The sequence below is a fragment of the Anabas testudineus genome, chromosome 10 (genome assembly GCF_900324465.2).
Source record: "Anabas testudineus chromosome 10, fAnaTes1.2, whole genome shotgun sequence".
In the NCBI taxonomy this organism is placed as follows: Eukaryota; Metazoa; Chordata; class Actinopteri; order Anabantiformes; family Anabantidae; genus Anabas; species Anabas testudineus.
Window position 1 is genome coordinate 10,827,660 of NC_046619.1, and position 14,606 is coordinate 10,842,265.

Consider the following 14,606-nt stretch of genomic DNA (forward strand, 5'->3'; position numbering starts at 1 on the left):
TCACTTTGTAATCATCTACAACTATAGCTCATAATTACAGTTGGATATAATTACATTGATGAAAATGTACTAAAGCAAATATAAATACTTGAATAGACAGTATCAAACGGTAGTAGAGCAATTTCCAGATAGCATCAAAATAAATTCACTGCTAATAGACTGAATTTTTATATAGATATAAGTAAAATATAACAGCTGTTAACAAGGAAATTATGAATTCATAGTGAAACACAAAGCTGTGAACAACTAAGCAGAAGTTGTTTTGTGAAGAATACAAAGAATTATGACTCTAATGTTCTTTCATATACAACAAAGATGAGATTTAACACTAAATATAAATGTGCTGATTTCAGATAAAGTTCTAGTTCAGATGCAGAACTTCACATTTGAACCATCAGAACAGAGTTCTCTGGATGATCCATGGTTCTTGGATCAGCAGAACCTTCAGCTATCTTGGATTTCTTTTTCTTCCAAGCAAAGAAGATGGTGATCCCAATTACCAAAATGATCACAACAGCAGCTTTCAAACTACATATGATCAGGGAAGAATCTGTTTAGATAAAGACACAGAAAAGTCACATCACAATTGGTCTGTGACAGCAGAGTCATTTGGTAGTTTTTTATATTTCTTACAGTAAGACTCCAATAATAAAAGTCACACGGTACATTACAGATGTTGAACAGAGACAAATAAAAAGGGAAAAAGACATGAACAAAACCACTGCAGCAGAGTTAGTTTGAAGAGACACTTAAATTTCATTCTTCTTATCACCTCTAGTTGTGGGTGAAAAACACAAAGAAACACAGCTCACATTAAAAGTAGGTTTGTGTGGAGACAAATGAAAAGTTAGTTTTCTTACTGAAGTCAGAGTTTGACTGGAGGATGTGATATTAGTGGTGGGTTTGACAGTACTGGACACTTTGATTTCAGTCTACTTACCGATGGCAATAGAAGTTGTAGGTTCAATACACCGTGTGTTATTAGCTTCAAACACGCACGTTGATATTTGTGTCCCATCAGACAAGATGCAGTTAATGAATATGAAGCCTGAGGGAAAAGATACAGATCAACCATCATGTACAGATTGACTGTAATCAAGAGCATCAACATGTCCAGTGTGTTGATTGATTCATGTTGTCACTCACCACAGGTACATAATCTCTTACTACTGGAGACGTGACTGACATTATTTCTGACTGAGCAGACCAGATGTCCTGAGATGTGTTGCTTCAGAGTGATGATGTCAGTCTCAGTATTTCCAGAGAGGAGTTCAGCATCTGTCAGTGTACGTCCATCCAGAGTCCAGTTGTATTGAGGACTGTCCCCTCCCTCAGAGGAGCAGGAAACCCTCATCTCTCCCTCAGACAGACACTCAGAGTCCAGCAGGACAGAGGACACAGGAGCTGGAGGAAACACACATATGACTTTTGAAAGTAAAACAGAATCTTGTTCATTTTTTTGCAGTTATAATAACAATAATACAAAACAGGACAGACACATCATGTCACGGTTCCAGCTCCTCCTGCCTGTCTGTCCCTGATTCCCTTTTTTCTCCCTCCTTAAATAAAATAAAAATTAAATTAAATTAATTAAATAAATAAACTTTGTAAATGTTTGGGTTTTTTTCCCCTGTGATTCCAATATGCTCCCACTAGATGGCGCACTCTAGATATATTGACTTTACTGAGGTTCCGGGTTCTCCACGTTTACTTTTTGCTGCCTCAGCTCTTCTGTAAACATTAGCGGACCTAAGAAAAGGAAACTGTGGCGGTTTTTAAAGAATATAATATTAGCCGCCACTTCACCACAAAGCATGCTAATGATGCTAGCAAGCTATCAACAAAAGAACCGGGAGCTACTGTCTTTTCTGTCAATAAGAGTTCATACGTGGTGCACAAATGAACACACGTTCTCTAAATAAACGATTCGCTGATCGTTGTTGACTTTTGGACCTGGAGACACAAAATGAATAGAAAGTTGCATGAATCTAGTTGCATCAATTCAACAACGCAGTCTGAACCTTAAGCTTAACTCTGTCTCCTCTTAGACCACCATACATACATGACGTCATCTCCTTCCAGCTGGTATCCGACAAGAACTCATCACATTATCATTTGTACAATTAATTGTAATAAACTCTTTAAACTTATTATTGCATCCTTGTGGTCTCTGGTAATGGAGTCTGATCCAAGCCTGTGGTCTATAAATATTATATTTTCTCCACCAGTTTCAAAAAACTTATTTACCTTGAATGAACAAATGTAGAGTCCGCTGAGGTGATATTTCTCCATTTTCATTGCTGATTGAGAGGGTATATTCACCACCATCATTCCTTCTCAGATTATTCATCCTTAATGTTCCATTACTGGGAGTAAAAAAGAATCTGTTGTCTGGAAGAATAATCACACTATTACTACTTCTCCATCTAAGTAAATTTGATTGATTCTTTATCCAGTTGAAACTATTAATTTCTGTAGCATCGTCCATCAGCTGAAGAACCAGAGTTCCTCCCAAAGCTCCATAACACTGAGTTCCATCCTTTCTGCCATCACAGTAGGTTTCAATACCTGGAGATTAAAAGAAAAACATTTAAAACAAAATCATAAATATCACAGTTTAGTGATAATCATTCCATTTGCCACAATGACTATGACAATGTTGTATATTAAAGTGCAGGACAAACACACATCTTACTTATCTGTGTTAAGAAATAATGAGTATTTGTTTTTTTGATTTTTAATAATTGATACAATTATTTTGATAAAGATGCACAACGCTGTTAATTGTTCCCTTTTAAAACATAAAAGTATAAATGTTTTATGTTTATATTATGGTTTACGTTTGTAGGTTAAAAGGAATTTAATTACTCATGTATAACTAAAAATCCCAAATCTGAAAACAGTATTTAATGGATTCATCTGTTATAATTGTTGTATTGTCTGTAACTGTATATATTCATTTGAAATTAAACATAATGTAGTGTTCTATTGATACTTAAAGTCGTATTTTTCAAAAAAAAATATTATTATTATTATTAATATTACTTTGCTATTGCTGTAAAACATGTTGTTCAGATATTGAATCAAGTTTTGAAAATGTGTGATGTGATAATAATTGAACGTCTCACCATGAGAGACTCCGAGTAGCACCACCACCATCAGTCCAAACACAGCTTCCATGTCTCCTCACTGTTCAGCCTCTGTTGACTCAGTCTGCAAATTTCAGACAAACTTCTTAATTTCACCCAAAAAGAATCATGTGTATCCTGCTCTGAACAGTCTGAAACGTGTTCTTGCAGCGATCAGCCTCAGTGGAGAATGTGTGAAAACTTTGACCAAGCAGAACGTTGTGGTGTTCATGTTTTGTGAGTAGAGAGGAGAAAAGGAAGTGGCATCAACTTCACTTCTCCTTTAAGTTACTAAAAAACTATACTGACAGTTTATTTCTTTATGTAAACTTAAGACTTGTTTAAGTATATTTCCCAAGTATACTTCAAGTACTAAGTATACTAATTACTAATGGTAATACACTTGTAGTTTAATTATGGGACTTCTTGGGACTAAATGGGCATGAAAATATACTTTGAAGTATACTTAAACTAAACTGGTATATATACTTTTAGTTTAGTACCAGAGTTGAACTACTAGTCCATTTCAAATTACACTTTGGAATAGTGTATGACGACTGAGACCATGCTTTACTAAAAAGAAAACTCTATATCATAGTTAACCTGCTGGAAGTATTACTTAATTTTGTAAACACATATTAACTGCTTACTTCCATCGTGTTCATGATAAAGTGAGAGAGTCAGAAACATTCTACTTCTATATTGAAATAAAATTTGAGACTGACACCCAACGTGTCTAAGTCGTCTTTGTATGTTCCAGTGTTAAGATTCAATTCAATTCAATTCAATTCAATTCAATTCAATTCAATTTTATTTGTATAGCGCCAATTTACAACAGAAGTAATCTCAAGGCACTTTACAGTGTAAGGTTTAAGACCTTACAGAAAATATTTATACAAAAAATAATAGAGAAAACCCAACAATCACAATTGAGCAAGCTTTAGGCAACAGTGGAGAGGAAAAACTCCCTTTTAGAGGAAAAAACCTCCAGCAGAACCAGGCTCATAGTGGGCGGCCATCTGCCTCGACCGGTTGGGGTGAGTGGAAAGAGAAGAGAGAAAAGAACAGCCGGCAATAAAGACAACAACAAGCATCAAGAACATTGGGCAGATGAACTGGATTCTGGAGATGTACAGCTCCAGGCCGAGGATACCTGCAGAAAAGTACAGAGAGAGGGAGACAGAGAGGAGGAAACACAACTAAAAGAGAGAGAAGACACAAAGTTAATGACATGCAATGGTGGCGTTTGCATTGATACAGGAGAAATGAGAGAGGAGAGGAGCTCAGTTTATCAGTAGAGGTCCCCCAGCAGATAAGCTATATCAGCATAACTAAGAGATGGTTCAGAGTCACCTGATCCATCTCTAACTATAAGCTTTATAAAAAAGGAAAGTTTTAAGTCTAGTCTTAAATGTAGAGAGGGTGTCTGCCTCCCGAACCTGAACTGGGAGCTGCTTCCACAGGAGAGGGGCTTGGTAGCTAAAGGCTCTGCCTCCCATTCTACATTTGGAAACTCTAGGAACCACAAGTAAACCTGCAGTCTGAGAACAGAGAGTTCTGCTTGGAAGATAAGGAACTATGAGGTCTTTAAGATAAGATAGAGCCTGATTATTAAGGGATTTATAAGTTAGGAGAAGAATTTTAAATTCAATTCTGGATTTAACAGGGAGCCAATGAAGAGAAGCTAACGTTGGAGAAATATGATCTCTCTTGCTAATTCCAGTCAGAACTCTGGCTGCAGCATTTTGGATTAACTGGAGGCTCTTTAATGAGTTATTGGGACATCCTATTAATAATGAATTACAATAGTCCAGTCTGGAAGTAACAAATGCATGGACTAGTTTTTCAGCATCACTTTGGGACAGGATGCTCCTAATTTTAGCAATGTTTCTTAGGTGAAAAAAGGTAGTTCTAGAGATTTCTTTGATGTATGAAGTGAAGGAGATATCCTGATCAAAGATAACTCCGAGGTTTCTTACAGTATTACTTGAGGCCAGAACTAAGTCATCAATGGTGAGAATGTGTTTAGACATAGTGTCTCTGAGATTTTTAGGCCCAAACAGTATAACCTCTGTCTTGTCTGGATTTAGGAGAAGGAAATTGGAGGACATCCAAGTCTTTATGTCTTTTAAGCATTCTTGAAGTTTGACTTATTGATTAGTTTCTCCTGGTTTCATAGATAAATATAGCTGGGTATCATCTGCATAACAATGGAAATTTATAGAGTGTTTCCTAATAATATCGCCTAAAGGGGACATATATAAAGTGAAAAGAATCAGTCCAAGCACAGATCCCTGTGGAACTCCATAGCTGACTTTGCTGTGCATGGAAGACTCATCATTAACGTGCACAAACTGAAATCTATCCAATAGATACGATTTAAACCACTCTAGTGCTGTTCCTTTGATTCCAATGACATGTTCCAGTCTGTGTAATAAAATGTTGTGATCTATAGTGTCGAATGCAGCACTAAGATCTAACATGACGAGTATAGAGAGTAGTCCATTGTCTGATGCCAATAGAAGATCATTAGTAGCCTTTACCAGTGCTGTTTATGTACTATGATGTACTCTAAATCCTGACTGGAAATCTTCATACAAGTTATTGCTACGCAGGTGGTCGTACAATTGCTTAGAAACTATCTTTTCAAGGATTTTAGAGATAAAGGGCAGATTGGATATTGGTCTATAATTCGCTAAGACCCCTGAGTCCAGAGTAGGCTTTTTGAGTAGGGGCTTGACTACAGCAACCTTAAAAGCCTGTGGTACGTAGCCTATTTGTAAAGACAGATTGATCTGATCTAATATGGAGGTGCTGATCAAAGGTAAGACATCTTTGAGGAGTCTAGTCGGGATGAGGTCTAAGAGACATGTTGATGGTTTAGAGGAATTAATTACTGAAATTAATTCAGAATGATCTATGGGGAGGAAGCAGTCTAAGTACGAGCGTGGATCTAGAGTTGTTGTACAATCCATGCTATATGCAGGGACGATCTGATCAATTTTTTCTCTAATAGTTATGATTTTATTTGTAAAGAAATTCATGAAGTCATTGCTGCTGATAGATGAGGGAATACTAGGGTCAACAGAGATATGACTCTTTGTCAGCCTGGCTACAGTGCTGAAAAGAAACCTAGGGTTGTTCTTATTTGCCTCTATTAAAGAGGAGTAATATGAAGTTCTAGCTTTACGCAGGGCTTTTTTATATATTATTAAACTATCTTTCCAGGCTAGGCAATATTCATCTAAATTGGTGGAACGCCACCTCCTTTCCAACTTACGTGACTTCTGCTTTAAGCTACGGATTTGTGAATTGTACCATGGAGTTAACTTCCTCTGACTCACTAGTTTCTTTTTCAGAGGAGCAACAGTATCAAGTATTGTTCCGAGTGAAGCAGCAGTACTATTAACAAGATAGTCCACTTGTGCTGGAGTAACATTGAAATAACTGCCTTCCTCTGTGTTGGTACATGGCTCTGAAATAAAAGATGGAATCAGTTCCTTAAATTTGTCAACAGCATTTTCACATAAACATCTACTGTAGAGAATCTTGTCTGTAGGTTTAGTAAAGTCTGGTACTGTAAATTCAAATGTAATTAAGAAATGGTCAGATAAAAGAGGGTTTTGGGGAAAAACTATTAACTGATCAACTTCCACACCGTATGTCAGAATAAGATCAAGGGTGTGATTGAAACAGTGAGTGGGTTTATTTACATTTTGGGTAAAACCAATGGAGTCTAATAGTGAATTAAACGCAGTGTTGAGGCAGTTATCATCAACATCTACATGGATATTAAAGTCACCCACTATAATGACTTTATCTGCACTAAGAACTAAATCAGATAGAAACTCTGAGAATTCAGTTAAAAACTCAGAGTAAGGGACAGGAGGACGGTACACAATAACAAACAGGACTGGTTTTTGATTTTTCCTGTTAGGATCAGAGAGGCTAAGAGTGAGGCTCTCAAATGAATTAAAACTATGTTTAGGTCTGGGGTTGATTAACAAACTTGAGTGGAAGATAGCTGCTACTCCTCCACCCCGACCTGTGTTTCTAGGAACATGATAATTAACATGACTTGAGGGGGTCGACTCATTCAGAGACACATATTCATCCTGCTGCAGCCAGGTTTCAGTAAGACAGAATAAGTCTATTTGATGGTCAATTATCAAATCATTTACTAACAGGGATTTAGACTCTGTCTCTATAAGGTTATGGTAGTTTTGGGGGGGTGACGGCTGTAAGGAAGCTGCAGAGAGGTGTGTAAGACTGCGTCTCTGCGTCCTGGGCTCCACTCTGACATGTCAGGGTTTAGGCCGTCTAATAAACTCTGCCATATTCCTAGAGAGTTGAGACGCACCATCTAAAGTGGGATGGATGCCGTCTCTTCTAATCAGCCCAGGTTTTCTCCAAAACGTTTTCCAATTGTCTATGTAGCCCACGTTGTTAGAGGGACACCACTTAGACAGCCAGCGGTTGAATGACGCCATGCGGCTAAACATGTCGTCACTGGTCAGATTGGGAAGGGGCCCAGAGAAAACTACGGAGTCCGACATCGTTTTGGCAAAGTTACACACCAGTTCAACATTAATTTTAGTGACTTCCGATTGGCGTAATCGGGCGTCATTAACTCCTGTGTGAATTATTATCTTACTATATTTACGTTTATCCTTACACAGGAGTTTTAAATAGGACTCGACGTCGCCCGCTCTGGCCCCAGGAATACACTTGGCTGTGGCCGCTGGAGTCAAACAGAGCAACTGAAAAGCAAGTCAGCGTCGACAACAGGAAGAGATACGATACGCCTACCGTAGGAAGAGCAGCCAATCTGTACAATAAGATCCAATAAGGTGCGCCTTATAATGCGGTGCGCCTTATAGTGCGGAAAATACAGTAGTTTGAAGAGACACTTAAATTTCATTTTTCTTATCACCTGTAGTTGTTGGTGTAAAACACAAAGAAACACAGCTCACATTAAAAGTTAGGTTTGTGTGGAGACGAATGAAAAGTTAGTTTTCTTACTGTAGCACAGAACTAAAGTCTGAGTTTGAGAGGAGGATGTGATATTAGTGGTGGGTTTGACAGTACTGGACACTTTGATTTCAGTCTACTTACCGATGGCAGTAGAAGTTGGAGGTTCAATACACAGTGTGTTATTAGCTTCAAACACACACGTTGATGTGTGTGTACCATCAGACAAGGTGCAGTCAATGAATATGAAGCCTGAGGGAAAGATACAGATCAACCATCATGTACAGTGTGACTGTGATCAAGAGCATCAACATGTCCAGTGTGTTGATTGATTCATGTTGTCACTCACCACAGGTACATAATCTCAGGAGGAAACACACATATGACTTTTGATATTAAAACAGAATCTTGTTCATTTTTTTGCAGTTATAATAACAATAATACAAAACAGGACAGACGCAGAATGTCTGTCTGTCCCTGATTTCCTTTTTTGGCCTTTTTTCTCCCTCCTGTCACGTGACCTGTTTGATTACCCATTGCCTGCACCTGTGTCTCTCTCTCCCTTTATAAGCAGGTCTGTTTGTCTTCTACGTTGCTAGATAGTCTCATATTGACTTGTATTGACAATATAATACTATCCAGCATTTATCTTTGGACTGCTCATCTGTAATGAACCCTGCCTCTGCCTGAACCTCCAGTATTTCCCTAACCTGATTTCTTCCCTTTCTTCCATTTGTCTTCCTCTCTATCAGACATGCTCACTGTGTATTCCCTCAGACCGTCTCCTGTTCTCTGAATTAAGCCTATTGGACCTACTTTTTCTGTCGTCTTTTGGAGTGACTCAACTGTGTATGACCTGTGTATGAGAGGTTATATTCACCACCATCATTCCTTCTCAGATTATTCATCCTTAATGTTCCATCACTGGGAGTAAAAAAGAATCTGTTGTCTGGAAGAATAATCACACTATTACTACTTCTCCGTCTAAGTACATTTGATTGATTCTTTTTCCAGTTGAAATAATTAACTTTTTCAGCATCGTCCATCAGCTGAAGAACCAGAGTTCCTCCCAAAGCTCCATAACACTGAGCTCCATTCTGTCTGCCATCACAGTAGGTTTCAATACCTGGAAATTAAAAGAAAATAGTTTAAAACTAAATCATAAATATCACAGTTTAGTGATAATCATTTCATTTACCACAATGACTATGACAATGTTTTATATATTAGTGTAGGTGTAGGGCACACAAATCTTATTTATCTAGGTGTTAAGAAATAATGAGTATTTGTTTTTTATAATTGATAAAGATGCATAACTCTTTTAAATGTTCTTTTGTAAAACATAAGTACAGTATTTCAAGGCTCAACTGGCTCCAGTAAAGGGAAACAACTGCATCTTTCTCAGATAACATTATAAAAATAAATATTTTCTGTTGTGCAGCTGAGAATTACACAGCTCTTTGACTGGAACACAACTCCTGTTCATTATGTTAATATGATTGAACAATTTGCCTGTTATAACAAGTCAAACTGTGACACAATCTTCCATGTCAGTTTGTTAATTTAGTTAATAGATTTACAACTCACAATCATTATTTTTTTGGACTCATTTTGTCACAAAAAATACTATTAAAAGATTAACTGAACTGTGCAGCACAGTATCAGAATAAAGACCATTTACCTGAATGTTTTTTTGTGTGTATCATGGTTTATGATTATAGGTTAAAGGGAATTCAATTACAAATGTATTACATATGTATAGATGTAAGTGTTTAATCATGTAAAATTAAATATAATGTGTTTAACTGATCCTTAAAGACGGATTGATCAGCCTCAGTGGAGAATGTGTGAAAACTTTGACCAAGCACAACGTTGTGGTGTTCATGTTTTGTGAGCAGAGAGGAGAAAAGGAAGTGGCATCAACTTCACTTCCCCTTTAGTTTACTAAAAAAAACTATACTGACAGTTTATTTCTTCACGTTAACTTAAGACTTGTTTAAGTATATTTTTCTTAAGTACACTTCAAGTACTAAGTATACTAATTACTAATGGTAATGCACTTCTAGTTTAATTATGTTTATTTTTTCAGTACTTCTTTGGACTAAATTGGCAGGAAGATATACTTTGCAATACACTTAATAAACTTGTAAATATACTTTTAGTTTACTTTTAGTTTTAAGTATTGTAAGAAGCAATAAAGAGGTATTCGTACGAGTATAGGCCAAATATTCTTTGACTTTTCTGTATTCTTGTCAGTGTACACCAAGTATATTTAAATTGCATTACATTTTCATTTACATTTAGTCATTTAGCAGATGCTTTTTGTAGCTGCCCTTGGTATCAAAAGACATTCACAGGAGAGTCTCTAACGGGTGCAGTGAGTTTATTTGCTGGTGTCATCCACAGAAGTTTGACCAGCAACACTTGAGCATCCTTCAAGCACCGTGAAAACTAAAAATGAACAAAGTTGCTGCTTAGTGGTCACTCACATTTAACAAAGTGCAAATAAACTCACATATATCACAGTAACACACAGGTCTACACATAAATACACAACGTAAATTCTAAATAAAGCAAGGTAATGCACACAAAAAATGACTTATGTGCACTGCTGCATAAGCACGTGAAACTATTTCGTTTCCCAAAGAACAAATACTACAACCAATGTAAACATTTCTGGTTAACTAAAACTTTTGTTCACTGATACAATGAGTCAAAATGACCTCGCTCCGCTTACCAAGGGTGAAATAATTGGAAATGTGTTGAAGTCTTCGATCTTAGCACACACGGCCTCTGAGCTAAAAATAGCAAATGCATGTAAGTGAGGTAAGAGAAGCTCAACTATGATTTGTAAAGTGTTTACACATTACCAAATAACGTTAAATAAAACAACATCATAATAAACGTTACAGTAACATCCAAACTTACATTCAACTTGAAGAAACATGAAGGCAGTGAGTCTGCCGTAAATCTCAGTGCTCGGCACACATGGTCTGGGGCGAGTCTGCTTCAATTGAACCACAACGAGTGAGTGACACTACCTTTGTGGTCATTTACACTTTTATCCAAAGTGACTTACAAGTGAGGAACAAGGCAAAATCTAAGTCAAGTAGAAACAACATCAAAGCAAAGTGCTAACAAAGAAGTGTTTTTGTTTCAAGAGATGTGAGTACAAAAGAGCAGAAAAGTGTTTTGTTGTTTTTGTTGCATGTTGCATGTTGCATGCAATGTTTTTTAAGTGCAGAGGAAGATGCAGAAGAGTTCTGTTTTCAGCAGTTTTTTTAAATATTGCAAGTGAGGTGGCTGAGCGTGAAGAGATAGGCAGCTCATTCCACCATCTGAGCTGAACAGTTTTCCTTGGTGTCGACTGTGTGGTGCTGGTACCACCAGATGATGTTCCCTGGTTGAGCGCAGTGGACGGGAGGGGACGTAGACCTGAATGATTGAATTGAAATAAGATGGAGCTGTGGAGTTGACCACTCTGCAGGCAAGAGACAGAGCTTTGAACTTGATCCTTGCAGCCACAGGAAGCCAATGCAAAGATCTGAAGAGCGGTGTGACATTAGACCTTTTTGGTTGATTGAAAATGAGGCGTGCTGCTGCATTTTGGATCATCTGTAGTGGTTTGGTTGTGGATGCCGGTAACCCCATCAGCAATGCATTGCAGTAGTCAAGACGAGATATGGTCAACGCCTGTACAATGAGTTGGGTTGTGTACTCCGTCAGGTGGGTCTGATCATTCTTATGTTGTAGAGGGCATATCTACATATCTACACGACCTAGAAATGTGTTCCGTGAAGGTCAGCTGGTCATCAATGATGACCTCCAGGTTTCTGGCCGTCTTGGTGGGGACAATCACCGCAGATCCAATATTAATGCTGATGTTGTGTTGTGTCAAAGGTCTGACAGGAAAGAATAGGACTTCAGTCTTGGGAATGTTAAGTTGAAGGTGTCTTTCTCACATCCAGGCAGAGATGTCAGAGAGACAGGCAGAGATGCAAGACAAGTTTTTTTTAGCATATGTCTGATAAACACATAAAAAGTAAACAGAGAGTATATTTACCTATTTTTAGTTTGATATACTTTTAGTTTACAAGTGGATGATTATCAGGATAATGATGAAGTGAGTGAGAGAGTCAGAAACATTCTTAGTTTTGAGACTAACAACTAACAAGACGTCTTTGTATGTTCTAATGTTAAGACACATTTAGAAAGACACATCTTGCTACTTACAAGTAAAAACAAGACTTGTCATTTCTCCATTCGAATTTTCTTTGACAAAATAAGCAGATCATACGTTGTGGTTCATATTTATTGTCTCTTATTGTGAAATAACAAACGAGTCACAGCCAGACTTGTCCTCACTACTACTACTAAATACTAAAACTGCTCCTAACCTGCTGCATGTTAAACATGTATAAAATGTAACTCAGTCTCACCCTAAACAAAAAAAACAACAAGTCTACATATTGAATTCTTTATAAATGTGTGAAGTGAAGTGTTATTTGTACGTTGTGAGGTGAGACTGGGTTGAACATAAAACTGTATTTTAAATTCTTGTTTAGATAGTAAAATTTGATGAAACCTATGAACAAACATAATGGACAATAATGTTGAATTTAATGCCATTAGGTGGCTTTTTAGACAAACATGTCAACTCTAAGAAATAAATAGTTAATTACCTGTAATTGCATTCTGTGACATTAAAGTCCACTAAAATGTTGTTAAGCAAATTCCTTTGTCTTTTAATATGAATAACAGTAATATTGCAGAGATGATTTACAATATTTTATTTTCCATGTTAACCTACAGATATAGTATTACCAGAGCATATTAGACCTGTTCAACCATCAATTTTAACATCATGAGTTGCAATGAAAACACACACACAGCGCAAAATTATGTTGGCGCCTTTGCATTGAGCTGTTTTCTAACAGTACTCTCACAAACTCATGAAATATTTTCTGATCACCAGCTGATTCTTCTCTGACCTCTCAACAGACTCTGTCTCCCTCCACTGGAAACTTGATTAAAAGCAAATGTCCTAAATATTAACTGACTTCTGAAATTACACCTAAAGCAATGAACTAGTGTATTTTATACTGAATACTTTGAAAGAGAGATATTTTGGAAATATTATTAATATTCCATGATCACTAATTTCTAATAGATTTAATAATACAGAATCATCTATTGTATAAACAACTAAATACATCTATAAACCAGTAGAGGGAAACCTCACACCTACTGAAGATGAAGAAGTTTTGACGACTTTGTTTAAAGAAGCACAGTTAGAAAAACTGAAATAATCACATTTAAACAAAAGTATATAATTAACTTTCTTATCATTTATGTGATTTTAGCTACAAGTTATAATTACAGTTGTATAAAAACATCCATTGATTCTGTCAAGACTCTGAGGAAGGACTCCATTGCCAGAGATAACACAGATACAGGAAAAAGTTTTAAAGGTTTTATTTACAACAAGAGCACAAGGGAAAAACTCAGTGAGTACTGCGGGGAACTTGTCGGGAGGAGACGGCGTGGGGTGAGTGTGAGAGTCTGGGTGTGAACTGGAAGTGGTTGTTGACAGGAAGAGGTGGTATGACGTCACGGCCAAGATGACCGACCAACGGAGAGCGCATGGAGCAGATGGAGACAGTGAGTGCCGAGAATGGAGGTTGGCAACAGTGGAATGAGTCCAGGAGACTAATAACAGTTTGCAGATGTACAATGAGAGACTGTCCAAATCCTAACACAAATTATGATGATGGTGTAATCCAAAGTCCAATAAACAGTGTGCTAATACAGTCAAGGTTTAAGTACAGAGGCAGTTGAAACACTAAATCCAACAGACTAATATCCAAGGTCAGGGGGTAATCCAGGTCATACACAGTGAGACAGTACGAAGAGAAGTCCTGCAGGCAAAACCCTGATTCTTCTCTGTCCTCTCAACAGACTCTGTCTCCCTCCACTGGAAACTTGATTAAATTATGAAATTATACAGTTTACTGTTGTTGGCTTATATTTGATTTTTTGATTATAAAACAGCAGCACTTTGTTAAGGTAACATTCACTTTGCGATCTTTCTTGAGGAGACTAAAAAGTTACATCTATATTTCTGATCAGTCAGGCACATATTAAAGTGAAATCCATAAAGACAACGGAAATGCATTTACCTAAATATAGAAAACACAACTTGATGGTGTTAAAAGCTAAACACTTCTCACGCTCTCAGACTAAAAAAAGCCCCTTTTTCTTTTAAACTATGCGTAATCTGCCAATTAGCTATTTAACACCACAGTCGTTTAGCTCATTATAAAGGAGAAAAGTTAACACAATAAAAACTGTTCCTCCTCTGCTGCTCTAAAAGAAAACATAAAGTCCCAGAGTGTGTCTGTATAACAGGTTCAAATTGCTGAAGCAACTCAGAAATATGTGATAAAGTTTCATTAGTTATAAAAAATATTGTATATAATCTGGATATTATACATAAATGATTCCACA

At 37.0% G+C, this 14,606-nt stretch overlaps 1 protein-coding gene and 1 pseudogene across 1 annotated transcript; both read right to left on the reverse strand.

Annotated features, from left to right (window-relative positions):
* Positions 1-14,606, reverse strand: part of LOC113160807 — a 62,386-nt pseudogene that overhangs the window by 15,501 nt on the left and 32,279 nt on the right.
* LOC113160812 (hepatocyte cell adhesion molecule-like) lies at positions 41-3,387 on the reverse strand. The gene is made up of 5 exons (XM_026358247.1): positions 3,129-3,387; positions 2,248-2,568; positions 1,147-1,404; positions 941-1,048; positions 41-550 (listed from the first exon to the last, which is right to left on the reverse strand). The coding sequence occupies exons 1-5, from the start codon at positions 3,178-3,180 to the stop codon at positions 381-383; spliced, it is 909 nt and encodes a 302-aa protein (XP_026214032.1). The 5' UTR covers positions 3,181-3,387; the 3' UTR covers positions 41-380.

What these genes read in the sequence shown, in the direction of transcription:
- LOC113160812 (XM_026358247.1), bottom strand. Translation starts at nt 3,180, where the DNA reads ATGGAAGCTGTGTTTGGACTGATGGTGGTGGTGCTACTCGGAGTCTCT. An exon ending in GCTACTCGGAGTCTCTCATG is followed by an intron (nt 2,569 to 3,128) that starts GTGAGACGTTCA and finishes TTTAATCTCCAG; the next exon opens with GTATTGAAACCTACTGTGAT. An exon ending in TACAACTTCTATTGCCATCG is followed by an intron (nt 551 to 940) that starts GTAAGTAGACTG and finishes TTATCTAAACAG; the next exon opens with ATTCTTCCCTGATCATATGT.